Source organism: Xiphophorus maculatus, chromosome 20, assembly GCF_002775205.1.
Source record: "Xiphophorus maculatus strain JP 163 A chromosome 20, X_maculatus-5.0-male, whole genome shotgun sequence".
Classification (NCBI taxonomy): domain Eukaryota; kingdom Metazoa; phylum Chordata; class Actinopteri; order Cyprinodontiformes; family Poeciliidae; genus Xiphophorus; species Xiphophorus maculatus.
This window is the reverse complement of record NC_036462.1, coordinates 23,947,099-23,967,743: the sequence shown is the minus strand read 5'-3', so window position 1 is coordinate 23,967,743 and position 20,645 is coordinate 23,947,099. Positions and strand designations below refer to the sequence as shown.

Genomic DNA, 20,645 nt, shown 5'->3' with positions numbered 1-20,645 from the left:
CACACACACACACACACACACACAGAGAGTATGCATTCAAGATGGCCTGTGGTTTTTAGTTCTTTATGCAGCCTTCTGGTACTAATGATTGAAAATGGGTTTTGCCTTGGGAATAAGGATCTGATTTAACTGACTGGCTTTTAAGAACTGTGCTGGAGTTTGGAAAGTAGTAACAATATTACTAGGTTTAAGTCGGAACTTTCAAGTTGAAATTTCAACATGCTGACTGTAAAAAAAAAAAATGTCTCAAGTCCTCCTTCAAGGCAATGAGACCATTGCTGCAATAATATAGTTGTTGCTGCAAATGGTATAAGAAAATCTGTTACAAGGTAACCTATGACCTATAACAGGGCTTCAGACCTTCTCAGTTGCGTGCCACAATCTGTAGACAGATGCATCGATTAAAAAAAAAATAAATGTTAAAGGTTCTACATTATTTGTCATTTCAGAAAGTGAAACTTATTTTGTAAATATCCTACATATTTTAGCATATTTGTGTAATTTTGATTATTAAGGTCCACAGATGTAAACCCCTAAAATTAAACGCCTCAGGACATTTGAATATCGAGTTCTCCCTCAAGTTCCTTGGATCTCCTCAGCCTCTACACATATGGGCACAAATCTAGAGTACTTCAAAAAAAAGTGGTGTACATTTGTATTTGACCCTTTTTACCACCCTTAAATAAAAGCCAGCAGGCAATTTATTTTAAAAGTCACCCAATTAAAATAATCGTGAATCTAAGTCTATTTGCACAAATTCCAATATCGAATGCAGCTGTTCTATGGAGCCCTCGGAGGTTTATTAGAGAACATTAAAGAACAAACGGCTTCATGAGGACTGGCACAGGCAATAGGTCAAGGAAGAAGTTTTGAAATTTAAAGTGGTGCTGGCTTGGAAAACAAAATCCAAAGCTTTGAACACTGTTTCAACTCGCCTGGCAGGTCCAGGAGGGAGAACAATAATGAGAGAAGCAACCAAGAGGCCCATGGTAACTCTGGAGGAGCTCCAAAGATCCACAGCTCAGGTAGGAGAAACTGTTGACTCTACCTCTGTTAGTTGTGCTCAATACAGAGGAGCAGCAAGTAGAAATCAGTGTTGAAAGAAAGCCATAAAAAGTCTTTGCTTGCAGTTTTCTACACGTCTTGTAGGGAACATGGCAAACATAGAGGTGCTTTTGTCAGATGAGTCCAAAATGTGACTTTGTTTTGTCAACATGCCAAATACAAACACATCTTAAGTGACATGATGAACAGAATCGCTTTCCTTTCCTTCAAAATGATGTACCTGAACAGTACTTTGCTGCTCCATCATATAATAAAATAGAAGTTTGTAGTTTGAAGTGTAAAATATTTGAGAGAGAGCATGTAGTGCAATCATTAAATACAGCAAAACACCATCTGCAACTAGTTTATGTTTGACCAAGACAGTCTTCCAAATTCTATACATTTACTGTACATTTGTGATGGTAGGATAAGATGCTTCCCACCCAGCAGCCTGTTGGCATGTAGATGGTGCGCATTGATTTATAGCGCCGTAGCGATGCCAATCTGAGCTTTGGATATTTCTTCTGCTCTTTCCCTGACAATGTTGCTCACTGGGCATAGTGGCAGGATAAACTCAGGTCTTCCATCATTCTTGCTTTTCACGTTTCCAGTTGTTTGAACTTTGACATCCTTTATATTTCCTGTCCTATGAAGATGAAAACACGTCCTAACTAACTGCATGTCTTACTGTCTTTCTCATTTTGAAAAGTGTCCAGTCATGCATTATGAAAAACAGTTTCAGAAGGGATTTGCAGTGGTACCATCGATCATACGACTAGTGGATTAGTATGCATCTTAATTGCAGGTTGGATGGATTTGTCAAATGTTTTAATGTTTCTTGTTTTTGTTTTGCACTTCCCAACCAGGCCAGCCAATAAATGTGTGCGTTCTGACTCCGCTCACATCAGATCAGAAATACAAGAAGCATTCCTCAGCTTAAAACCCTCACAAACACATGTTGATAGTTTCCAGCCCAAAATAGCCCTCAACCATTGGATCTGTCTCAGTTTTCAACCAAAGACCGCTTTGTACGTTCTGACTGGGGGCTAAGAACATGGCTGCAGAAAGAGCTTATTGTTGGAGGGTGTTTTTTTCTTTTTAAACCTCGCAACCCTAAAGCCTCTGACTTACTGCAGTATTTTGTCTGGGGAACCCACTTTGAGGAAATACTGTTCTGTGTGAGTCCCAGAGTTTGGTGGAATTCATCCAGCCAGGGGAACACAGATCTTTGGTTTAAGCACAGAGCCTGCCATTGTTTTCATTTCACAGGAGACAAGCAGAAGGAATAAAAATGCATGAAAGTTGGTGTCATGTGCTCCATCAAGCATAGTGGTCAAGTTAATTACATTTAGAGCATTTGCGGACTATTTAAAAATGGAAAGGTGGAAGGAGAAAGAGAAACATTGCCTCAGAAGAACCTAAGAGGTTCAATCTATGAGCTGAAGCGCCGCAGCGAGAAGGTCTGTCAGATCACTTCCCCGTGAGGAAGAAGAACATGAGGGCCTGATGTGAAGCCAGAAAAAAAGGAAGAAGAGTCTGACATCTACAAGACAACACAGCTGCCGCTTCTCCCCTGTGGAGGGGCAGCAAGATGGAGCGAGATAGGCGAGAACCAAAAGGTCCGGCCGCATGAAGAGAGGGGGGCATTTTAGAGTTTGGACGACCCAAGAAGGAGGTGCCGCTGAGTGGAAAGCAGAGGGGGGGGAGAGAGTTGGTGACGGTGAGCTTTCAGGGTGAGGATAGCTGGAGAATGCAGGAGGAGGAAGCAGAGAGGAGGGTCAACTCTCAGTGACACTTCTGTCAGGGGGAGAGGGGTTGTAAGAGGAGAGTCCGGGAGAGCTGGAAGTCATCTGGGGTTGATTTCAAGGCAGGACAAGCTGTCAGAGCTCAGGGCAGAGGTGTGAAGAGGGAGAGAAGGAAAATGTGGGAGAAGAGGAAAACAAATATGAGGCGGTGAGAGAAGGATAAATCCAGAGCTGCCCGGACCGTGGTGCTGGCGTTAAGGAGTGGATAAGGGTTGAGGGGAAGAGTTGAAAACTGGAAGCATGGGGTGTATGCACAGCAGTAGCAGCAGGATGAAAGAGGACGGCCCGGGTACAGACACAGGAGGAATCCCTGTGAAGGCGGACCCTGAGGTGCATCCTGGGATCATTCAGCTTTCACAGGTACATCATAACCATCAGCTTTTTACTGCAAATATGGAACGTTTGACTCTTCATCATGCAGATTGCCGAGTTCGTTAAATGAAAAAGTGCATGTTGAGCTTGACGGAAATCAGTCGGTGAATACTCTGAAGCTGATGTCGCCTTGGAGAACAAGGCGGTCGCATATGAAATCGTTTGGCTTGAGCGGATTTCAGCTGAAACTTAATTGCTACAAATTTTTCTGGTTGCATTCGCCACTGATCACACATCAGTCACAACCAAAAAAATGCAAACCATTCTCCCCATGTCTCAAAAATAGAGTCGGTGCAGTTCTGCTGCTTGTCGGGAGCATTTCATTATCCAGCTCTGTGGAGCTCCCTCTTCATGAAGTACACTGACGTAGAATCTCATTTGGCAAGGTGCTGCTCATGTTTTCAGCCTCTCCCACTGTTTATTCAATGCACTAATGCCTTTCTATTAAGGAATTATACAGTGATTACAGCTTGATCCTTAACTTGTGTATTGACAACTTATTACTCATTATAATGAGGGGTACAGTGGAGGGTACAAAGACAACCCTTGTCAAGGGAACATGAATTAATGGTTAGTAACTTAAGCAACTAACACTTTGTAAAGTATTAAGGCAGCTATAAACTCTTAAGGCATTTATTAAAGCACCCGTCACTTTTAGCTACTCTAACAACCTTTCAATAATGATCTATTATGTATATAAAATAATATAATGAACTTTAATAAGGGTTTACAAACCCCTTGCAGATTTAGACCTATTAGTTGCTCATAGGTAGAGTTTTCTGTAAAGGCGCCGATGAGGCTGACACTTTAAAATAGCTTTATCCTAAACAATTATTTCATTAATTACGCTGGTAACACTTTATAAACGATTAAAAGGTAAGAGATGTATAATGTAACAACCTGGCAAATAACAGTCTATACCTCTATTAGTAGATTATAAGGTTTACATCTTCATCCGTCACTGGTTTACCAAATATTTGTTGGTGGTTTATATGGGAAGAGTTCATGCAAAATGAATAACACTATCTGATAGGTATTTTCCCTTACAACAGGTTTGTAAGTAATAATTAATTAAGTGGTTAATACTGTATAAACCAATAATGAGTAATTGCCCAGTCAGATAACAGTCTTTTCACACAGTGTGGAAAACACCCTAATTTCTCTTTTTTATTATTATTATTTCTATCTCACCTCTAATATTAATGGTATCTAAAGTGTTAACAGCTTTATTAATAGCTGATTTATTAAATAATTATTAGTTGCTTACAAGGGGATGTGTATTGTAAAGTTATTGTTATATCTAATAAGCCTGCGGCAAAAATTCACACACAGCAGCTGATTCACTTGTTTAATGGTTAATGATGTCTCCCGAGGCTCCAGGATGGAGAGGAAGTAGTATTAATTACTGTCTGGATTTGACTCACCGCCTTCCTGTCTGCTGGATTCTATTTAGGAGCATGCGTGGACTTGGACCGAGCACTTTGAACTTTTATAGAACCGAGAGGAAAGTGTTGCCCGCTGATGCAACCATCAAGGCTACGCGCCAGGATGTGTTTGTCGCCCACAACAAACCAATCGGAGTAAAATCCCGCCGTGGCTCACCGGAGGTCAGCAGCAGCGGCATCTGGTGCTCTCCGTTTAGAAAACACCTTTTAATTTGTTCAAAAGAATGATGTCAGTGTTGGGGAAAACGTGAGATCCAAAAGCACGAAATACAATTCATTCTCGCAAATTAAATTTATAGCGGTACATGTCAAAGCAAGCACCTCGCAGAGGGCTTAAATAAAGCCTGTATTCTGATCAAATCAAGAAAGAGTCAGAATCCCATCCAGCTCAGTACTTGTAAGTTTAATGTGTTGTTAAAAGAAGCCAAAGTATTGCATCAAGCCTTCCTTCCCTCCTTCCTTCCTTCCTTCCTTCCTTCCTTTCTTTCCTCCCCCCCAACATGTGGTTTCAAGTCTCTCAGCTGTCTGGATCACTTGTGTGTATGCATGTGTTTGACCATGCCAAATTATGAACACATATTCCCTGCTGGATGGGTGGACTTGGAGGCAGTGGATAGAAACAAAGTACTTCATATTGGCTGAGGAGGTCTGAGATGGTTTTGAAGTGTCTGTTTCTCTCTGTTGCTCTCACGCACACATTCCTGCACCTATTTTCAGCTTTTTTTTCACGGCTGTTTAGAGGTGGCGGCCCCGACTCATGCAGGTTATAAATACCCACCAAGAACTGGAGCGTACCCCCAGCTTGCCACCTGCTCCTGTCTCTTCCTGAGTGGATAGCCAGTGTACTATGTGTGTGTGTGTGTGTGTGTGTGTACGTAGGGTTGTGACTCCTGGTCTCCAGCGTGTCATCGCTTGTGAGGTGGCACTGAAAAAAAGCATGTTTAGTGGCGGGGGGGGGGGGGTGTTACTGTACACAGCCCATTCACAGAGAGCAATGTCCAGGACAGATTTTAGTTGAGCTGCAGGACAACTGGGTGAAATCTTTTTCACTTTATAACTTTCAAACATAGACGAATTACTGTAAAAGCAACTGTTGCTGTTTTCCTGAAATGAAAAAAAAAAAAAGAGATCATGCAACTGTCACGGTCATAAAGAAATCCAGTATAGTGTTGATTGTTGGCGACTCTCTCTGGATCTGCATGCTGGATGTGGAGGCGCTTCAGGCTATCGTTAGTGGTCAGAGATGGTTGGGGAGTGACATAAACGTTGGCTGCAAAAAAACAGATGGGGTGGGGTTCTTTTATACTGCAATGCAACACTGGAATTCTGCTGATACTCGTGAGATCCTCCGGAGACTCGATGTCCACTCAGCCAGAGATCATTTTGTGCTGCTAGCAAAGAGAAGAGCAGACAAGAACTCAAACATTTCTACTCTGTTTTAGAACAACTTCAGATGGAAACATGCATGAGAGTTTTAGTCTGGTAGTGTCATTAGTTTGCAGCTTTTCAACAGCCTTATTCTCCGTCCGTGATTGCAAAGAAGATGGCGTTTGATTGATTTAGTTTGCTAAAGTATTTCCCCTCTCTTTCCCTGCTCAAGAAAAGCCTCCACAAAGCATGATGCTGCCACCAGCATGTGTCAATATGAGATGGAGTAGAGTGCTTAAGATGATGTGCAGACAGTGTTAGTTTCTACCATGCAAAGCGGTTTTCATGTAGACCACAAAGTTCGGTTCATGTCTTATGTTATGACAACAGCACATTGTTGCAGATCTTTGCCCAGTTTGTCAGATGGCTTGTGGTAAGCAGCATACAGGACTTCTTGTGGCTTTCTTTTAATAAGAACCTTATGAAGGCGCCTTTTCCATAAAGTTCAGATTTGTAGGCTGAATAACCAGATTCTCCAACCGGAGTTACAATGGGTCTCATAAGTTGTTCTTTGATCAGTACTCTCCTTGTCTGAGGGTGGACCTAGATTACTGATTATGTAACTTTTCAAGGCAACTGGCTCAGCCAGATGTTATTTTAGGGGGATTTGATTAGAAGAGTCACTGAAGTTTTTGATTGCAATATGACAGAATCCAAAGTTGTTTTATAGGAGGGTAATCCTTTGTAAGGATTTAGTTATGTCTTAAAATGTGACCTAAGTTATCATCTGTTGATTTTTATTACCAAGTATTTTTTTTATTGTTGACTAGAAAAAGACTTTACTTAAAGCACCCTTAAGCCTATCTTTTAAAAAAAAACTAGATTAATCTGGTCTGACAGATAAATCTCCATCGTGTCAAAAACAAATACCATTAATTGGTATCGGGTGTGCTGAAGCAGGGAAATGTATAAAACATGCAGGGCAGCATGCCTTTAGGACCAGGGTCGAAAAACAATCGAGGATGTAATCGTAATTTTCTTCCTTGAAAGTCAGCTGCACTACAACAATTTGTCCACCAGGAGACGCTCTTGGCTCATCTTCAGCTGTGGCTCACAAATCCTCTATTTGTGCCACAGTAGCTGAGTTAGAAAGTTGTAAAGGAAAGGGCTACTCCAAAAATAAAAGTAAGTGAAGACAATTTTACTTTAAATGTTTTATTTCAAAGAATAATTTGCATCTAATCAAAGTTTGTTGCCTCCGACAATATACTGTACATTATTGCTGAGGCGTAAGGCTCATTTGACTTTTTTTGTGCTTATTTTGTTCTTGTTCAACTGAACTGCTGTCTTTAGCTAAATAATCAGAAAAAGAAATTAATAAATATATGAAAAATACATGTTTGTCGCCTGGTTGAAAGTTATACTCACTGTTCAAAAAGAGTTTTTCTTTGTCTAATTAAATCTGATTACATTTTTCCTGTTTAGGTCAGCCAAGGTTGCCAAAAATAATTTTAATATATGGAATGGCAGAATTAGAAATAAATATTTCATACACTTTTGCACCAGTCCTCCTACACAGGAAAACACACAGAACATGATAATGTCACCCTCATACTTTATGGTGAGATTGGGGTATTAAAGAATCATAGATTCTCCCTTTTTCATCCTAAATGTAACAATCTTTTTATTTCATTTAATCACAAGACGTGTCTCCAAAAGTCTGTTTCACTGTTTTATTTGTTTATTTTGTTGGTAAGTTTATTTTATAGGGACATAGACAAGCTGAGTGAAACATTATGGACAACATTAAAATGCTTCCTAGAATACAGCGGTGTGGTTGAAATTATTGAAAGCTTTCACGGTTTTTGACTCTACACACGGTGCCTGTAGCGGCCTCTAGTGGAGGTTAAGAGTTACCTCAGTTTAGCCTGTTTACAACAGGCTAAACTGCTGTTGTACAGTACAGAGTTTGGGATAGCAAAACCAAAAGGCAATATTCTTGGCATTTTTTATTTTAGCAGTTAAAGAAATAACATATTAAGACAGTATGCTGTACGCACGAGAAAAGCAACTGTTTTACTATTAAATACTGGCAGTAAATTAATTAAGAACTGAGGTAGGTTGTACACATCTGATAGTGCTCAATAGATAGGTTTGTTAGACTGTAGTAAAGTAGTAATTTTACACGCTTCTTTACAGTAGAACAGTGTACAGTGTTTGCTGCTCTGAACCTCTGCCGCACACGCCACCATTTAGCATGGCACAACCCCACCTTCCTCCAGATTTTCCCGGGCCCCTCCTCTGTTCCTGGAAAATTGTAAAGGTTTAATGTGCCTCACATGCTGACAAATGGCTTTACTCTGGTGGTTTAGGACACAACCTTATATAAACACCATCCCACTTCTTTTCACCAGGAAAGGTGGTTATTTAAAGAAAAAAAAAAGCTGAGGGTTATGAATCAGTGCCTTTAACTTTCCAGTTCATATTCTGTGTGTGGATTGATATATTTTTAGGGGGGGGTTTGTTATAATTTGTATCTTAAGCTTAGATAAAGCATAATATCACTCATTTATTTTGATAAAATGTTTCAGACAGTAATATTACTGAACCCTGAGTGTTTATATCTGTTGAGTTTATTCACATTTTGCCACTTTATAACCACAAATTGTAATGTATTAGACCAACACAAAATAATGTATAATTGTGAAGTGGAAAAAAGCCGCGGCTTTCACCAAACAGAAAGCATACCATGGGATTGCATTCAGCACTGTTTTACTGCAATATTCTGAAATTAAAAAAATAAAATTCAGTTCTAACTAATTGCTTCCAAAGTCACTTACATGGTATATAGAGTTTACCAGGGTGTAGTTTATTCCTGGTAAAATGCAGCTGCTCTGTAAGGGTCGGTAGACAACATGAGTAAACACACAAAAGAAAAATAAACTTCAAACCAACCTAGAGATGGTCGTCAGCCCAAATTAGTTGCTTGGACAAGGAGAAACTGCCAGGAAGCCCACGGTATTGGTGCATTCTCCTTGGAGTCAAAGGTCAGCTTCTCTGAGTTTCCAGTCAGCAATATAACAATAATGCTCCTTGAAGTAGTTATTATTCCAACTGTGAACGTTGGATGCTGCCAATCAACCCAGAGTTTGGTGTGCAATATGGCTACATGCAACTCTTTATTAGCATTTCTGGTGGTTTTTATCTAGTTTAATGCCTGGCCTTTATAATACTGTAGAATGTCGGCACACTCCTTTCGAAATTAAATGTATAAAACATGGAGAATGTTGTCCTGCAATCAAGCAGTAGAAAAACCCACTGTCTTCTTGCAACTTTGTCGATCTTGAAATGAATGTGACGACATTCACAGCTCCTAGCTTTGGCTTCCTGGACAGAGACGTCTCTGCTCACAGGAATGCATCATCTTTCACAGCTCAGGTGGCAGAATTTTTTTATTTTTTATTTTTCCCCCCCAGGGGATCTTTTTGTGGGCTCTAGTGTCCCTTATATGATAGTAGGCTGACAGGAAACGGGGAAGGTGAGGGGGGAAGACATGCGGCAAATGTTGTTGGGTCCGGGAGTCGAACCCACGACGGCCGCGTCGAGGACTCAAGGCCTCCAAATACGGGTCGCGCTAACCGCTACGCCACCACGGCACGCCCAGAATTTATTTTTTAGGGTAAGATCTTGCCCTAAGTCAAATGAGATCTAAAACTAATATATTGGCCAACTTGGGAAACAATGAATATAATATCGCTAATTTGAAACTTGGGGGTGGCAGCATCATGCTGTGGGAATGTCGTCCTTTAGCAGGGAGAGGGAAGTTCATCAGGGAAATACAGGGAGGTCATGAAGGCCAACGTGTTAGAAGCTGCAAAAATGGATTAGATCGAAGCCTGCATGCAGTTTATCGGTTTTTAATGAAATAAAGCCGTTTTACATCATTTCATTTGGTTCATCAAGTAAAATACTTTAAAGTCAGTGGCTGTATTATGAGAAAATTGGAAAAAAAAACTTTAAAGTGTGTGAATACTTTTGTAAGTCACTGTATATGAAACTGTATTCCAGAAATAGTTGAGTCTGCTTCTGTCATATTTAGGTTTTCCTTTGCCAACAGAAACTCCACGTTTATATTTACACAGCTGCCAACATTGTCCAGGTTGCTCCCACCTTGTAATGTTGAACAAGGATCTTTGATCAATACTACATCAGAGAAAACGCCACGCAACACGATTAGAAGGTATATCTCAAAAAGGACAAGATAAGAAGAAACTTAATTTATACAATAAATGTGCTCAACAGTATGTCCGGTCACATCCAGCTTGCCTGTACAAATTCAAAACAGGGACATGGAAATGAGCAGCTGAACCTCCAGTGTTTCATCATGCGATCGGCCCACAGACCGAGACAGAATCAGAGCATTTTAAAAGACGGTGTGAGATGACAGGTATTCTTTTGTGGGGGATGCTGAGTTTACAGCAGGCTATCCATGTGCATGCCGGTGTGTCGCTGAAACAGCACACATCCGTACTGACAACAGCGCCGCAGGGGGACAATCTGAACCGAGACGCCCGAGGAAATGACAAGAAAAACGCCGAACCTCAGCTCGTCACGACATCGCACGCTCACAGTGCACGTCGGGAGAGTTTTCATGCTCTTTTCAGTTTGACATCACTGAAATAACGCTTTCCTCTCAGGAGCATCATTTGTGTTTTCATGCATATGCTGCGTATTCTGCATTGGTGATCAGCCTTTGTGTTCCTCCAGCTCACCAAGCCGACGAGTCACGCCTTCACGGCGAAGAGCTTCAAGAAACGACGGGTGTGTGACGTGTGTGAGCAGAACATTGACAACCCAGGAGCTTTCTGCAAGGGTGAGTCCACACACCTCTGTCAGACCAGGTGCAGCAGGTCCAGAGTCAGGCCTGACCAGAGGAGATGCAGGCAGACAAGATCATCCTGGCTGTCTTTTTTCATAGACTTCAAAGCTGATTCCCAGAGTTAAACCAGGTCCTCTTCTTATTGATTGCAGAGTGCAAGATCGTGGTCCACAAGATGTGTGAAGCAAAGGTAAGACGGACATTCAACCGAAACTCACCCAAAAGCACACCTCACCCTTTTTCTGGTCTGAGGCGTTCCCCTTGAACAGTTTTGCGTTTTCTCACATTGCAACTGTAAAATTTAATTTTATTAATTTTTATGTGATAACTGAACCCAAAGCTACACATCATACACCTAGCAGAATTTGACGGCCCTGTGTGTGTTGCTGAAACACAGGGCTATTTTATGACACCCAAACTTACAAAACACATCAAATTCTTACTTACGCATCTACTGCACGCATTACACCTTGTTCCAAATTATTATGCAAATTGGATTTAAGTGTCATAAAGATAACATTTTTTGTTGTGCTATTAAATTTATAGCTGGAATTGTGTATCAGGGCTCTTTGAATCACTATAATTAATTTCAGAGAGCTGGGTTAATTAGTTTGTCTGTTGAGCTCAATTAAAGGAAATCTAGTTAAGAAGGATGTTCCACATTATTAAGCAGGCCACAGGTTTCAAGCAATATGGGAAAGAGAAAGGATCTCTGCTGACGAAAATCATCAAATAGTGTAGTGCCGTATGATAAGATATGAAAACATTTGATATTTAACGAAAACTGAAGCGTTATCGTACTGTGAAGAGATTTGTGGCTGATACAGAACAAAGATGGGTTTGTACAGATAAAGTCATAATGAGGAAGGTTCCTATTAGACAAGTTCATCGGATTAAGAGAGCAGCTGTTAAAATGTCCTTACAAAGCAGCAAACTGTTATTTGAAGCTGCTGGTGCCTCTGGAACCTCAAGGTGGAGGATCCTCCAGAGGTTTAAGGTGCATGAACCTACTATTCAGCCGCCCCTAATCAGAGCTCACAATTAGAACCGGTCGCAGTGGGCCCAGCCGCAGAAGATCTGAGGGTGGAATGCAGTTCATATCAAAACAGCAGCTCTGGGAAGGTATTCTGATATCCTGCAGAGAAATTCAAGCAGAAACTTTCCACAAACTCACAAGTTCAATGGATCAAGAATTGTGCAGGTGATATCAAAGCAGAGCTCCTATGTTAACATGTAACTCGGCCTGTTGAGATGTTTTTGATTGAAACAGCTTTTGATTTTAGTACATGTGACCACTTAATGCTGCACATTCAAAGAATGACCGTTTGCAGTTCTTTATAATCCATAAAATGTTTAGAAAATCTGCTGTGCATAATCATTTGGAACAGTGCATTTTGAGTTTTTTATTTTTGAAAAAAATACTGTTCTCATGGGGAGCTTTGTTCAGTAAAATTTGATTTATACTGTAATAGTTCATGACTTGAAAATTATTTAAGATTTAAGAAAATCTGAGAAAATATCTCTTGCATAATAATTTGGAAAACGGTGTAGTAGGGCACACCCCAACAATTGCTGCTGTTTAAACTCCAGCATCTGTGTGTCCCGAAAGGAAGTGACTTAACCTTCAATCCATGTACTGTAGCTGTGGCTGTATGTTTAGAGCTGTTGTCCTGCTACTAGGTGAACCTCCACCCTGGAAAAATATCCCCACACCATGATGCTGCCGCCACCGAACTAACGTATGGACAATGTGCTAGTTTGCTTGTATGCCAAAAACTTAAGTCTCGTCTGACCAGAGTACCTTAGTTCACGTTTTTGCAGTTATGTAGCAGGTGGAAAAACTTTAAACAGCTTCTTTTCAGGCTTTTGTTTTTGACTTTACTATTTTAATTTATAATTCATGAACTTATGTTTCAGGCTCTTGAATTGTAAAAGCATGTATTTCATATATAGAAGTAGCAGAATTCACTTTATTGTTGAAAAGAGAAAAAATATTTATAGGAAAATATAAAATAGTTGATGGCATCTTTGAAATCTGGTGCTGATGCTAAGACACATATTAGCAAAAACTCTAATTTTGTTTACTTTGTCTAGCAGAGCTGTTGTCCATGTTGATTCCTCTGAATAATATTGATCACGCTTGAATAAGATGGTGAGCAATGAATTAGTCTGGTTTTAAAGCTGAATTGTTGCTTTATGTTGGACCGGTCTATGTTACAGCTGATTTTGGCAAATCCTGAACAATGCGAAGTTGGGTTTTTAACTGTGTATTTCCACAATAAACACAAACCCACTTGTCTTCACATTTCAAATAAATAGGATGTAAAGAACCTATCAATAAAAGTGAAATGACTGAGAGTGGAAAACGTGTTGGAAACCTAGGGCTTTGGACAAAGAGTGGACTGTTTCATTTTAGGATGACATGTTTCCACTCTGTGAGACAAGCACTCCCTCTGTCCACAGCTTATGTCAAAACATTGGCAGCAGTCCCCTTACCCTCATGTGACAACAGCTCAGTATCACTCGCCACTGCGGTCGTGACCCCACCACGAGCAGGTGGCTGTTTGCCACTGTTCATGTTCGGCAGAACAAATCAAAAATACTCTTAGAAAGCTACATTCTTTCTGAGCCCTGACGCACACACACAAAGGTGTGTGTGTGTGTGTGTGTTGTTTTTGTACCCATTTTACAGATTTTCTCCATTAGCCTGAAAACATTAATAATCAACCTTATGGGAACGATGTTTATCTCCATAATCTTGCTGCAACATACCCTCTGTATTAAATGTTGCAATGCTGCATATGTAAGCTCTGTCAGTTCCCGTGCCTTACCGGCAAGCGTTAAAAAAAAAAAAAAGATAGCATCTATTATTTTCATCACACTTATGCCTCCGGTCACCATGGCAATAGGCAAAAACATTTCTCTGAGGCTGCAGCCAGGGAAGCATGGTTCCACGGATGAGGGATGACTTCGTCACACGGGATGGTGATCAGTGTGGACAGGAGAAGTCAGAGTGGATAAATATAGAAAATGACAGGAGTTCCATAGATGCTTGCTAGTGAGTGATTGTGGGGGTGGGAGGCAGCTGTGTGTGTGTGTGTGTGTTTGATCATTCCCATTTTGGGGTATTCATAAATAAAGAGGAACATTAGGTCAAGGGTGGAGACTGATGTCTGCTTCATGTCACGCCAAGTCCCTTTCTGTATATTTCATCTTCTTGTAACTCTTTCAAATGCCACATTTTCATCTTTATGCTTTTTTTATTGCTGTTGTTAAAACTAAAGTGTCTGATTTTTTTTTTTTTTTTATCAATCTGGTAGGATTTCAGAATTTCTCCCCTATTTATCTTTGCCATTCATCCAAATACCAGATTACTCATGCTCGTCCTTCTGTCACTTCAGCTTCTCCTTTGTCATTTCTACTAGCAGACCCTAAGGCTGCTGGAGAGGTCAGCAGACATCAGTGCACCGTGCATGGCAGCTTGCTGTCTGCATGCAGAATACCGAATTAGCCCTGAGTGCACGAGAAAGCAACAGCACTCGCCCCTCTGACGAGCTCGGCCGTCTCTACGTGTATGTCACAGACGCAGTGAGAGGGTTTAATGCTACGCTGCGCGCTCTGCCTGCACACTCATAGTGTGTGTGCGTGTGTGTGTGTGCCTTATTATGAGGGTGGAAGATGAAGTGAGTTGGTGAGAGAGCGAGCAAAGCGTTTGTGTGCGCTAGAGGAGTGAGGCGGGCTGTGTGTCGACACAGTCCACACACAGGACCGCTCAGAGGCGGAGGGAAAGGACAGACGCTCCTCTTGAAGAGGTAAAACACGCTCTGTGTTGTATTTATTTGAGTTTAGCTTCCCATGATGGGCACAGTAGCTGAAACTTCTTTTAGGTAATCTTTTTTTTATTTTTATTTTCTCTGCAGACTTTTCTCTGTTGTGTGTATTTGTTTTTCTTATAAATATGTAGCCATAGAGATCTCATAGTTTGATAAATATATGTATAAAAAAGTGGATTTTGTTTGCTCCAATGAATTAAAAGCACTCCTCCGCTGACCTGTAAAACATACACAGATTTGAATTATTTATTCTCCCGAGTGAATTCATGACAGTTACTTTTTAATGAGACATGTATGAGGAAACTGGTACAGGACTGGGGTGGAACTCAAATTATAGATGCTGGTCTGGATGCTGCGACCCTGAATGAACGTCTTTCATACCTTTCACATTAAAGGTGCACAAAACAGTTTCTGTTGATGTCTGTCTGCGAATAAACATTCAGACGTCCTGGCTTATGCTGATTAATTTTGATATTAACGTGCATGTTTAGTAGCTGCTATTTTAGAGATACATACCTATTCGTCAGTTGACATTGTAATTAGGCACTGTGGGTGTGTGTGTGTGTGTGTGTGTGTGTGCACTTTTTTGTTGTTGTTGGGAGTGGATATATATATATTTTTTAAATCCTGCAAAGCTATATTTTATATCGCTTTTTCTGCTGAGGCCAAAGACATTTTCTTGAAAAACTGTTCAAAAACCATAAGCTTTTTTCCCCCAGATTTTATTATTACTGCTCCCAGTATGATACTGCCACCACCGTGTTTCATCATAGGGATGCTTTTCAGAGTGATTTGCACACAGGTCAAAAGGTAAAGAGTTTTCATCTTACAAGAGTAACTCCACGTGTTTGCCACGGCCCCTATAAGTGCTACACTGAAACAAACCTTTAACAGCTGTCATTATACTGAGATTAAATTAGACACAGGCAGAATCCATTAACTGCCTTCTCAAGTGGATTTTATTTAAGGGCATCAAACTATGTAAGCGTGAATCATTTGCCTTCTACTTTGTCTCGCTCTATAGCGTAAAATTCCAATAGAATGCACTGCAATTTCTAGGTGTAATGCTAGAAATTTGTGATACAGTTCAAGAGGTGTAAATCCTGCAGAAAGGCCAGCTCTCATCCAAACGTTACTTGTTTTACTCCCGTCTTCCGGGAGCCTCATTTTCTAACCTTTGCAGCCTTTCATGTGTCACCGCAGGGAGCCAGGTAGACACGCAGTCCTGTGCCAGCGCAGGGTGTCACTGCACATTAGTGGAAAGCCAAAAACACAGTCGGTAAAGACAGGCCGAAGCGGATGTCGGAAAGAAACAAAAATATCCGTCGCGATGAATATCTCTGTGAAATAATGACAGCGGCGGCTTATCGCAGTCGCTTTATTATTGCTTTTTGTAATAATCACTGGCATCACGAGCCACATGCAGATAATTATCACGCTTAATTTAACTTTACTGCTCTCCCTCACCCTGGCAACGGCTGAGTATCACAGGCCACAAGTGTGGATGCATCCCTCAAATGTTTACACTGACCCTCTGCTTTTCATTTCCTGAGATAAGCCGGTTAATATTCCGGGAATTAGGCTGTTCCCCATTGATGTAGAACATTCAAAACAGGCTAAGTCTTTAAGAATGTCATCTGAAACGCATTTTGTGTGCTTTGTATGGATGTGAGAGTTGTTTCATTTTAATTGTCCAGGTGCTAAACGTTCTTGACCAAAAAGGGCAGCTAGGCCAACTAAGGACAGTGATTTACCACAGCCATAACCTTTTTACATGGCACATGGTACAAATCCACTTAGAAGTGTTGCCATAATTACAACAAAGAAGGTGAGTGGCTTTGTGAGATGACTGACATCCAAATAGTCAAACTAAGCTTTCAAGTCTTTTGAGGTGGATTCTATTTAGTCTAAAATAAGAAGCCTTATTAAAATAGCGCTGCTAAATCTGTGTGAGACTCATGAGGCATGTTCAGCTGTTGACATCTTTCTCCCACTCAGAACTCTCCCTTGTTTTCTCTCTCTCTGTTTTCCCCCCTAACGCCCATTTCCTCTCCCATCTTTTTTCCCGATACCTTCCCCATATCTTTCTATCCCCTTTATGGTTTGGTTTTGCTTTGAGCTCCTACTCCCTCCCTCTACTTGCTTTAGACCCGTTTGTTTGTGACGAGCGCTGGCTCTGTGTGGTGATATTTATCAGGCCGGTGTTTGTCATCTAACGTTGCCTGAATGGGTGATGGGGGGGATAAGAGGACCTGCTTGAAGCACTGTAAGCAGCGGCATAGATGAATGTGATAATTTGGGAATAAACGATGAAAGCAGAAAGATCAAATACAGAGAATGACACGTGCCTTCTAGAAATTATTCCAGCCACTCCCAAAATTTCCCTGAGCTAAACTTGAACTTTCTGTGTTTTTTTTTTTTTTAAAAAAGGGATTTTGTTTTAGCTTTTCATGAGTCTATGGAATTTGGAAGGAGCTGTGGTCATTTTCCCTCATACTGACAGGATGGCTTACTCACTTCTCCCTCTTTCCAGTGAGAGATGTCAGCTCAGAGAGAAACGCCTGATGCCTAAGTCTCCAACATTCACATGTAGATCCCACCTCCACTGGTCTGACAGAGCCATGTGTTGGATTTGCTTTCTCTGAAAACACAAAGCAAGACATGGCAGTCATCAGGCGGACGCATATTATGTCGTTAAGGTCTTGACACTGCAAGTGCTTAACAATCGACTGTAGTCAAGTAGACCATGGCAAAATGTTGGGTTGTTTTGCTTTACTAATCCTGTGAGGAAAATGGACCAATCCATACCTGAGAAAACTGATGCATTATGGGTTTGACGCAACATTGTGGGTTTGGTTTTGAAACCTCAATATTATTGACATTAGGCTGACAAAAATTCAACAATCTACAAGATAAATAATATTCACACACACCTTATAACATTTTGCCTGCTTTTGGAAAGTGGAACACTGAAAGACTACCTGGAATCCACAGAACCTTCTCACTGTGAAGCAAAGGGGCTAAAAATGATCACAAGTGGGGTATGTTTTTATTTTTTTATTTTCTTATTCTAACTGCAGTTAAAATGATAAAATTTAAAGAAAAAACAACCTCCCAATGTTTAAGGAGACTTACATTTAGATTAAAAAAATGAATACGTTTACTTGTGTTGCATTGGTACTCAAAAGTCAGAATTTTAGAAATTCCCAAATTTGAAAGAAATTAGGTCACAGTTGTAAAACTTAAGAGATTACTGAATGTGCAAAATATGGTGAAATATATCAGTAGTTTGGCTCACATTTAATTTTTACACTCATTCAGACTCACATCAGTCCAGATCCGACTTCTGATGGAACTGACATTAATCACTTGGTGGATTTATTATGCAGAGATGAGAACATTTCTTAAAATAAATTAAATGTTTTATTTTAAGTACTTGTCAAGTAGACTAAACTTTTGGAGAAAAAAAATATATCTCATTTCAGAGTAACTCAGAAAATCTGCATTGTTACAGTTTCTACTGAATGAATGAAAAGTTTCTTTCACCAGCCAGTCCACCAACATTTATTCTGCTCCTGATGGAGTGATGTCACTGGCACCTTAGTAAATGCTAACTTATGAACAAAACAAACTGAACCAGATGGCCCCACTCCCGTTGGCTCCAGCATGCATTAATGAAGACCCTGCGGCTGGCAGAGCTACCAAGCACACGCGCATTGCCCTGCATGTTTCTGTGTGTTTGTGGACCTCTGCCGACTAACTCTGACATCCAGTTGCAAATTGCTTCCTGTTGACGTTGGTGTCCTGCTCTTCTGCCTGAATTCTGCTTCTCCGTGGTCTCTGCATCTAAGGTTGACCTTTTTTTTTTTAACTACATGTGTATTTGCGTGTTTACGTTTGGACTTTTACATGGGTACATTTGTTTTGTTTGTCTCCCTGCTGTTCCTTCCTGGACTCAATTTGTTCTGTTAATTACCGTTATTAAACCTGTTAAATTATCCCCCATGACTTGATCACAGTGTTTATTCATTTGGGTTCATGTGGATGATCCGCCCATCTGAGCCTAGAGACATGAAGGTATTAAAGTTGAAGTTTTTGGTTTATGTTGTACAACAATCAGTAAATAAAAAACGAACAAAGAAGTATCACAACTGTTATAAATATTTCTTAAATTTATTGGACAAAATACCACAGATTCCTCCTTCATCCTCACACCACCTCTCATTGCTGTGTACAGTTCTAGTGGCAGTGTGAAGAAATTCCTTGTTTTCAATATTTATGCCACTTGTTCAAATTTTAACAGATGCATGATGGTAGTTTCTTTGCCTTTATGCATTTGGTATTGCTAGAATTTTAACTTTAAGGGGCGCTGCAAAACAATATCTCCTATACTGCTCCCACAAGTAGCCTGAACCATTGACACAAGACAGGATGGATCCACGTGCTCACATCGTTGTTTACACCAAATTCTGACGTGCCATCTGAATGTTGCAGCTAAAATTGAGACTCATGAATCCAGTCCACTAATTTTGCTCACCCTGTGTGAACTCTGGTCTCATTTTTAATGTTTTTTATTGTAGCCTCATTCTGCATCCGACGGCGTATGAGTTTATGCCAGTTAGTCGAGATTTCAGTATGACCAGTTCAGAACAAAAGTAGCAGCACTGTGGAGTTTTTTTGGTGTTGTTATTGTGCCCTTTTCAAAGGGCCTCAGCTTCCCTGTGTGTTTTTGATTGTGTGTTTGCCTTATGTTTTAGTTATTGCTGAGTTATCAGAAGCGTAGAAGTACTGCACAACACATGTACAGACTTTCCGCAGCAGTAAATTCCTATACCATCTTTTTATGGGAGGAATAAAAAGATACAAACATTTCTATTAAACGTTTGATATATTTTCCATTCTCTATCCATGCATTCTTTATGACAAACCTTACAAAGTTAAGAGGAAAGGGTAACTAAAGTCTCTGAAAATGTTTTTAGCTGCTTCTCAGAGAGGATCGACATCTTTATGTATTGATACGTTTATTTCTTAATTGACGGTTTCTCACAATTTTTTTTCTCTCATATGAGATTTCAATATTTATGCCAAAACTTCTTCCAGCCATCTGTTGGAGATGACAGCGGAGGGATGAATTTTACTACCCTTCTCATCAGCTTACGTCTTTCTGTCTCGTTCCACAGTTGTTCTCCATTCCTTCTCGCTGCTGGAGTGGAGCCAGGCGCGTTAAATCAAACAAATGACGAGATAATGAGCTAATTTATTCCCAGTCTGCGGGAGTGGGTGCATTTGTTTACTCCTGCAGAGCCTAACCATATGCTTCCTTTCCTCTCAGGTGCCCACCGCCTGCATCCCCGTGCCAGATCTGGTATGTTTGTTCAAATTTTAATATTTAATTGTGCTTCATTGTGTTTCATTGCAGCAGTGTACTGCTCTTTTCTGTCTTTTTTCTCAGCACAGTTCCACAAAGTCAGTACCACAGAAGAAGAGAGGCTCCTTACCAAGGTAGCAAAAAACTTAAAATCCCCTCGACATGCAGAGGGACCAGTGTGGGTATTTTTGTTTTTATGAAAGCAGATGTGCAGTGGCCCTCAAAAGTATACACACAGCTTTGATAAAGCATGTTCATATTTTTTCTACTTTGACATTATCCAGTGCAATTCCACTTATTTGGATTTGTGAACTCTTTAGCCCAGACAAGTAGAGGATACAGGAGAGTTTTGTCGCTTGAGGAACACAAGCTGTACTTGTTAGAAGTTCTTGCTGCTCCCTCAGCGTTACTCCAGGCCTTTTATTATCTCCCCTTTCCAGTTTCAGCCTTGTCTTTTCCTCAAGTTTAGAAAAATGTCTAGTTTTATCAATGTTAGAACTTAAATGTCATTGATTTGGCGCCGTTGTCTGT

General features: G+C 40.5%; 1 protein-coding gene across 4 annotated transcripts in view; it reads left to right on the top strand.

Moving 5' to 3' along the window:
- Positions 1–2,771: 2,771 nt before the first annotated feature.
- LOC102227245 (tensin-2) overlaps positions 2,772–20,645 on the top strand; it is a 30,290-nt gene continuing 12,416 nt past the window's right edge. For 2 of the 4 annotated variants that reach the window (XM_023325025.1, XM_014468386.2), the window contains exons 1-5: positions 2,772–3,209; positions 10,802–10,907; positions 11,066–11,103; positions 20,079–20,111; positions 20,199–20,248. In XM_023325025.1, the coding sequence (XP_023180793.1) occupies positions 3,090–3,209; positions 10,802–10,907; positions 11,066–11,103; positions 20,079–20,111; positions 20,199–20,248 (347 nt within the window). In that variant the 5' untranslated portion in view covers positions 2,772–3,089. Of the gene's footprint in view, positions 3,210–10,801; positions 10,908–11,065; positions 11,104–14,639; positions 14,726–20,078; positions 20,112–20,198; positions 20,249–20,645 lie in introns of those variants that run through there. The other 2 variants (XM_023325026.1, XM_023325028.1) reach the window with 2 other exon arrangements.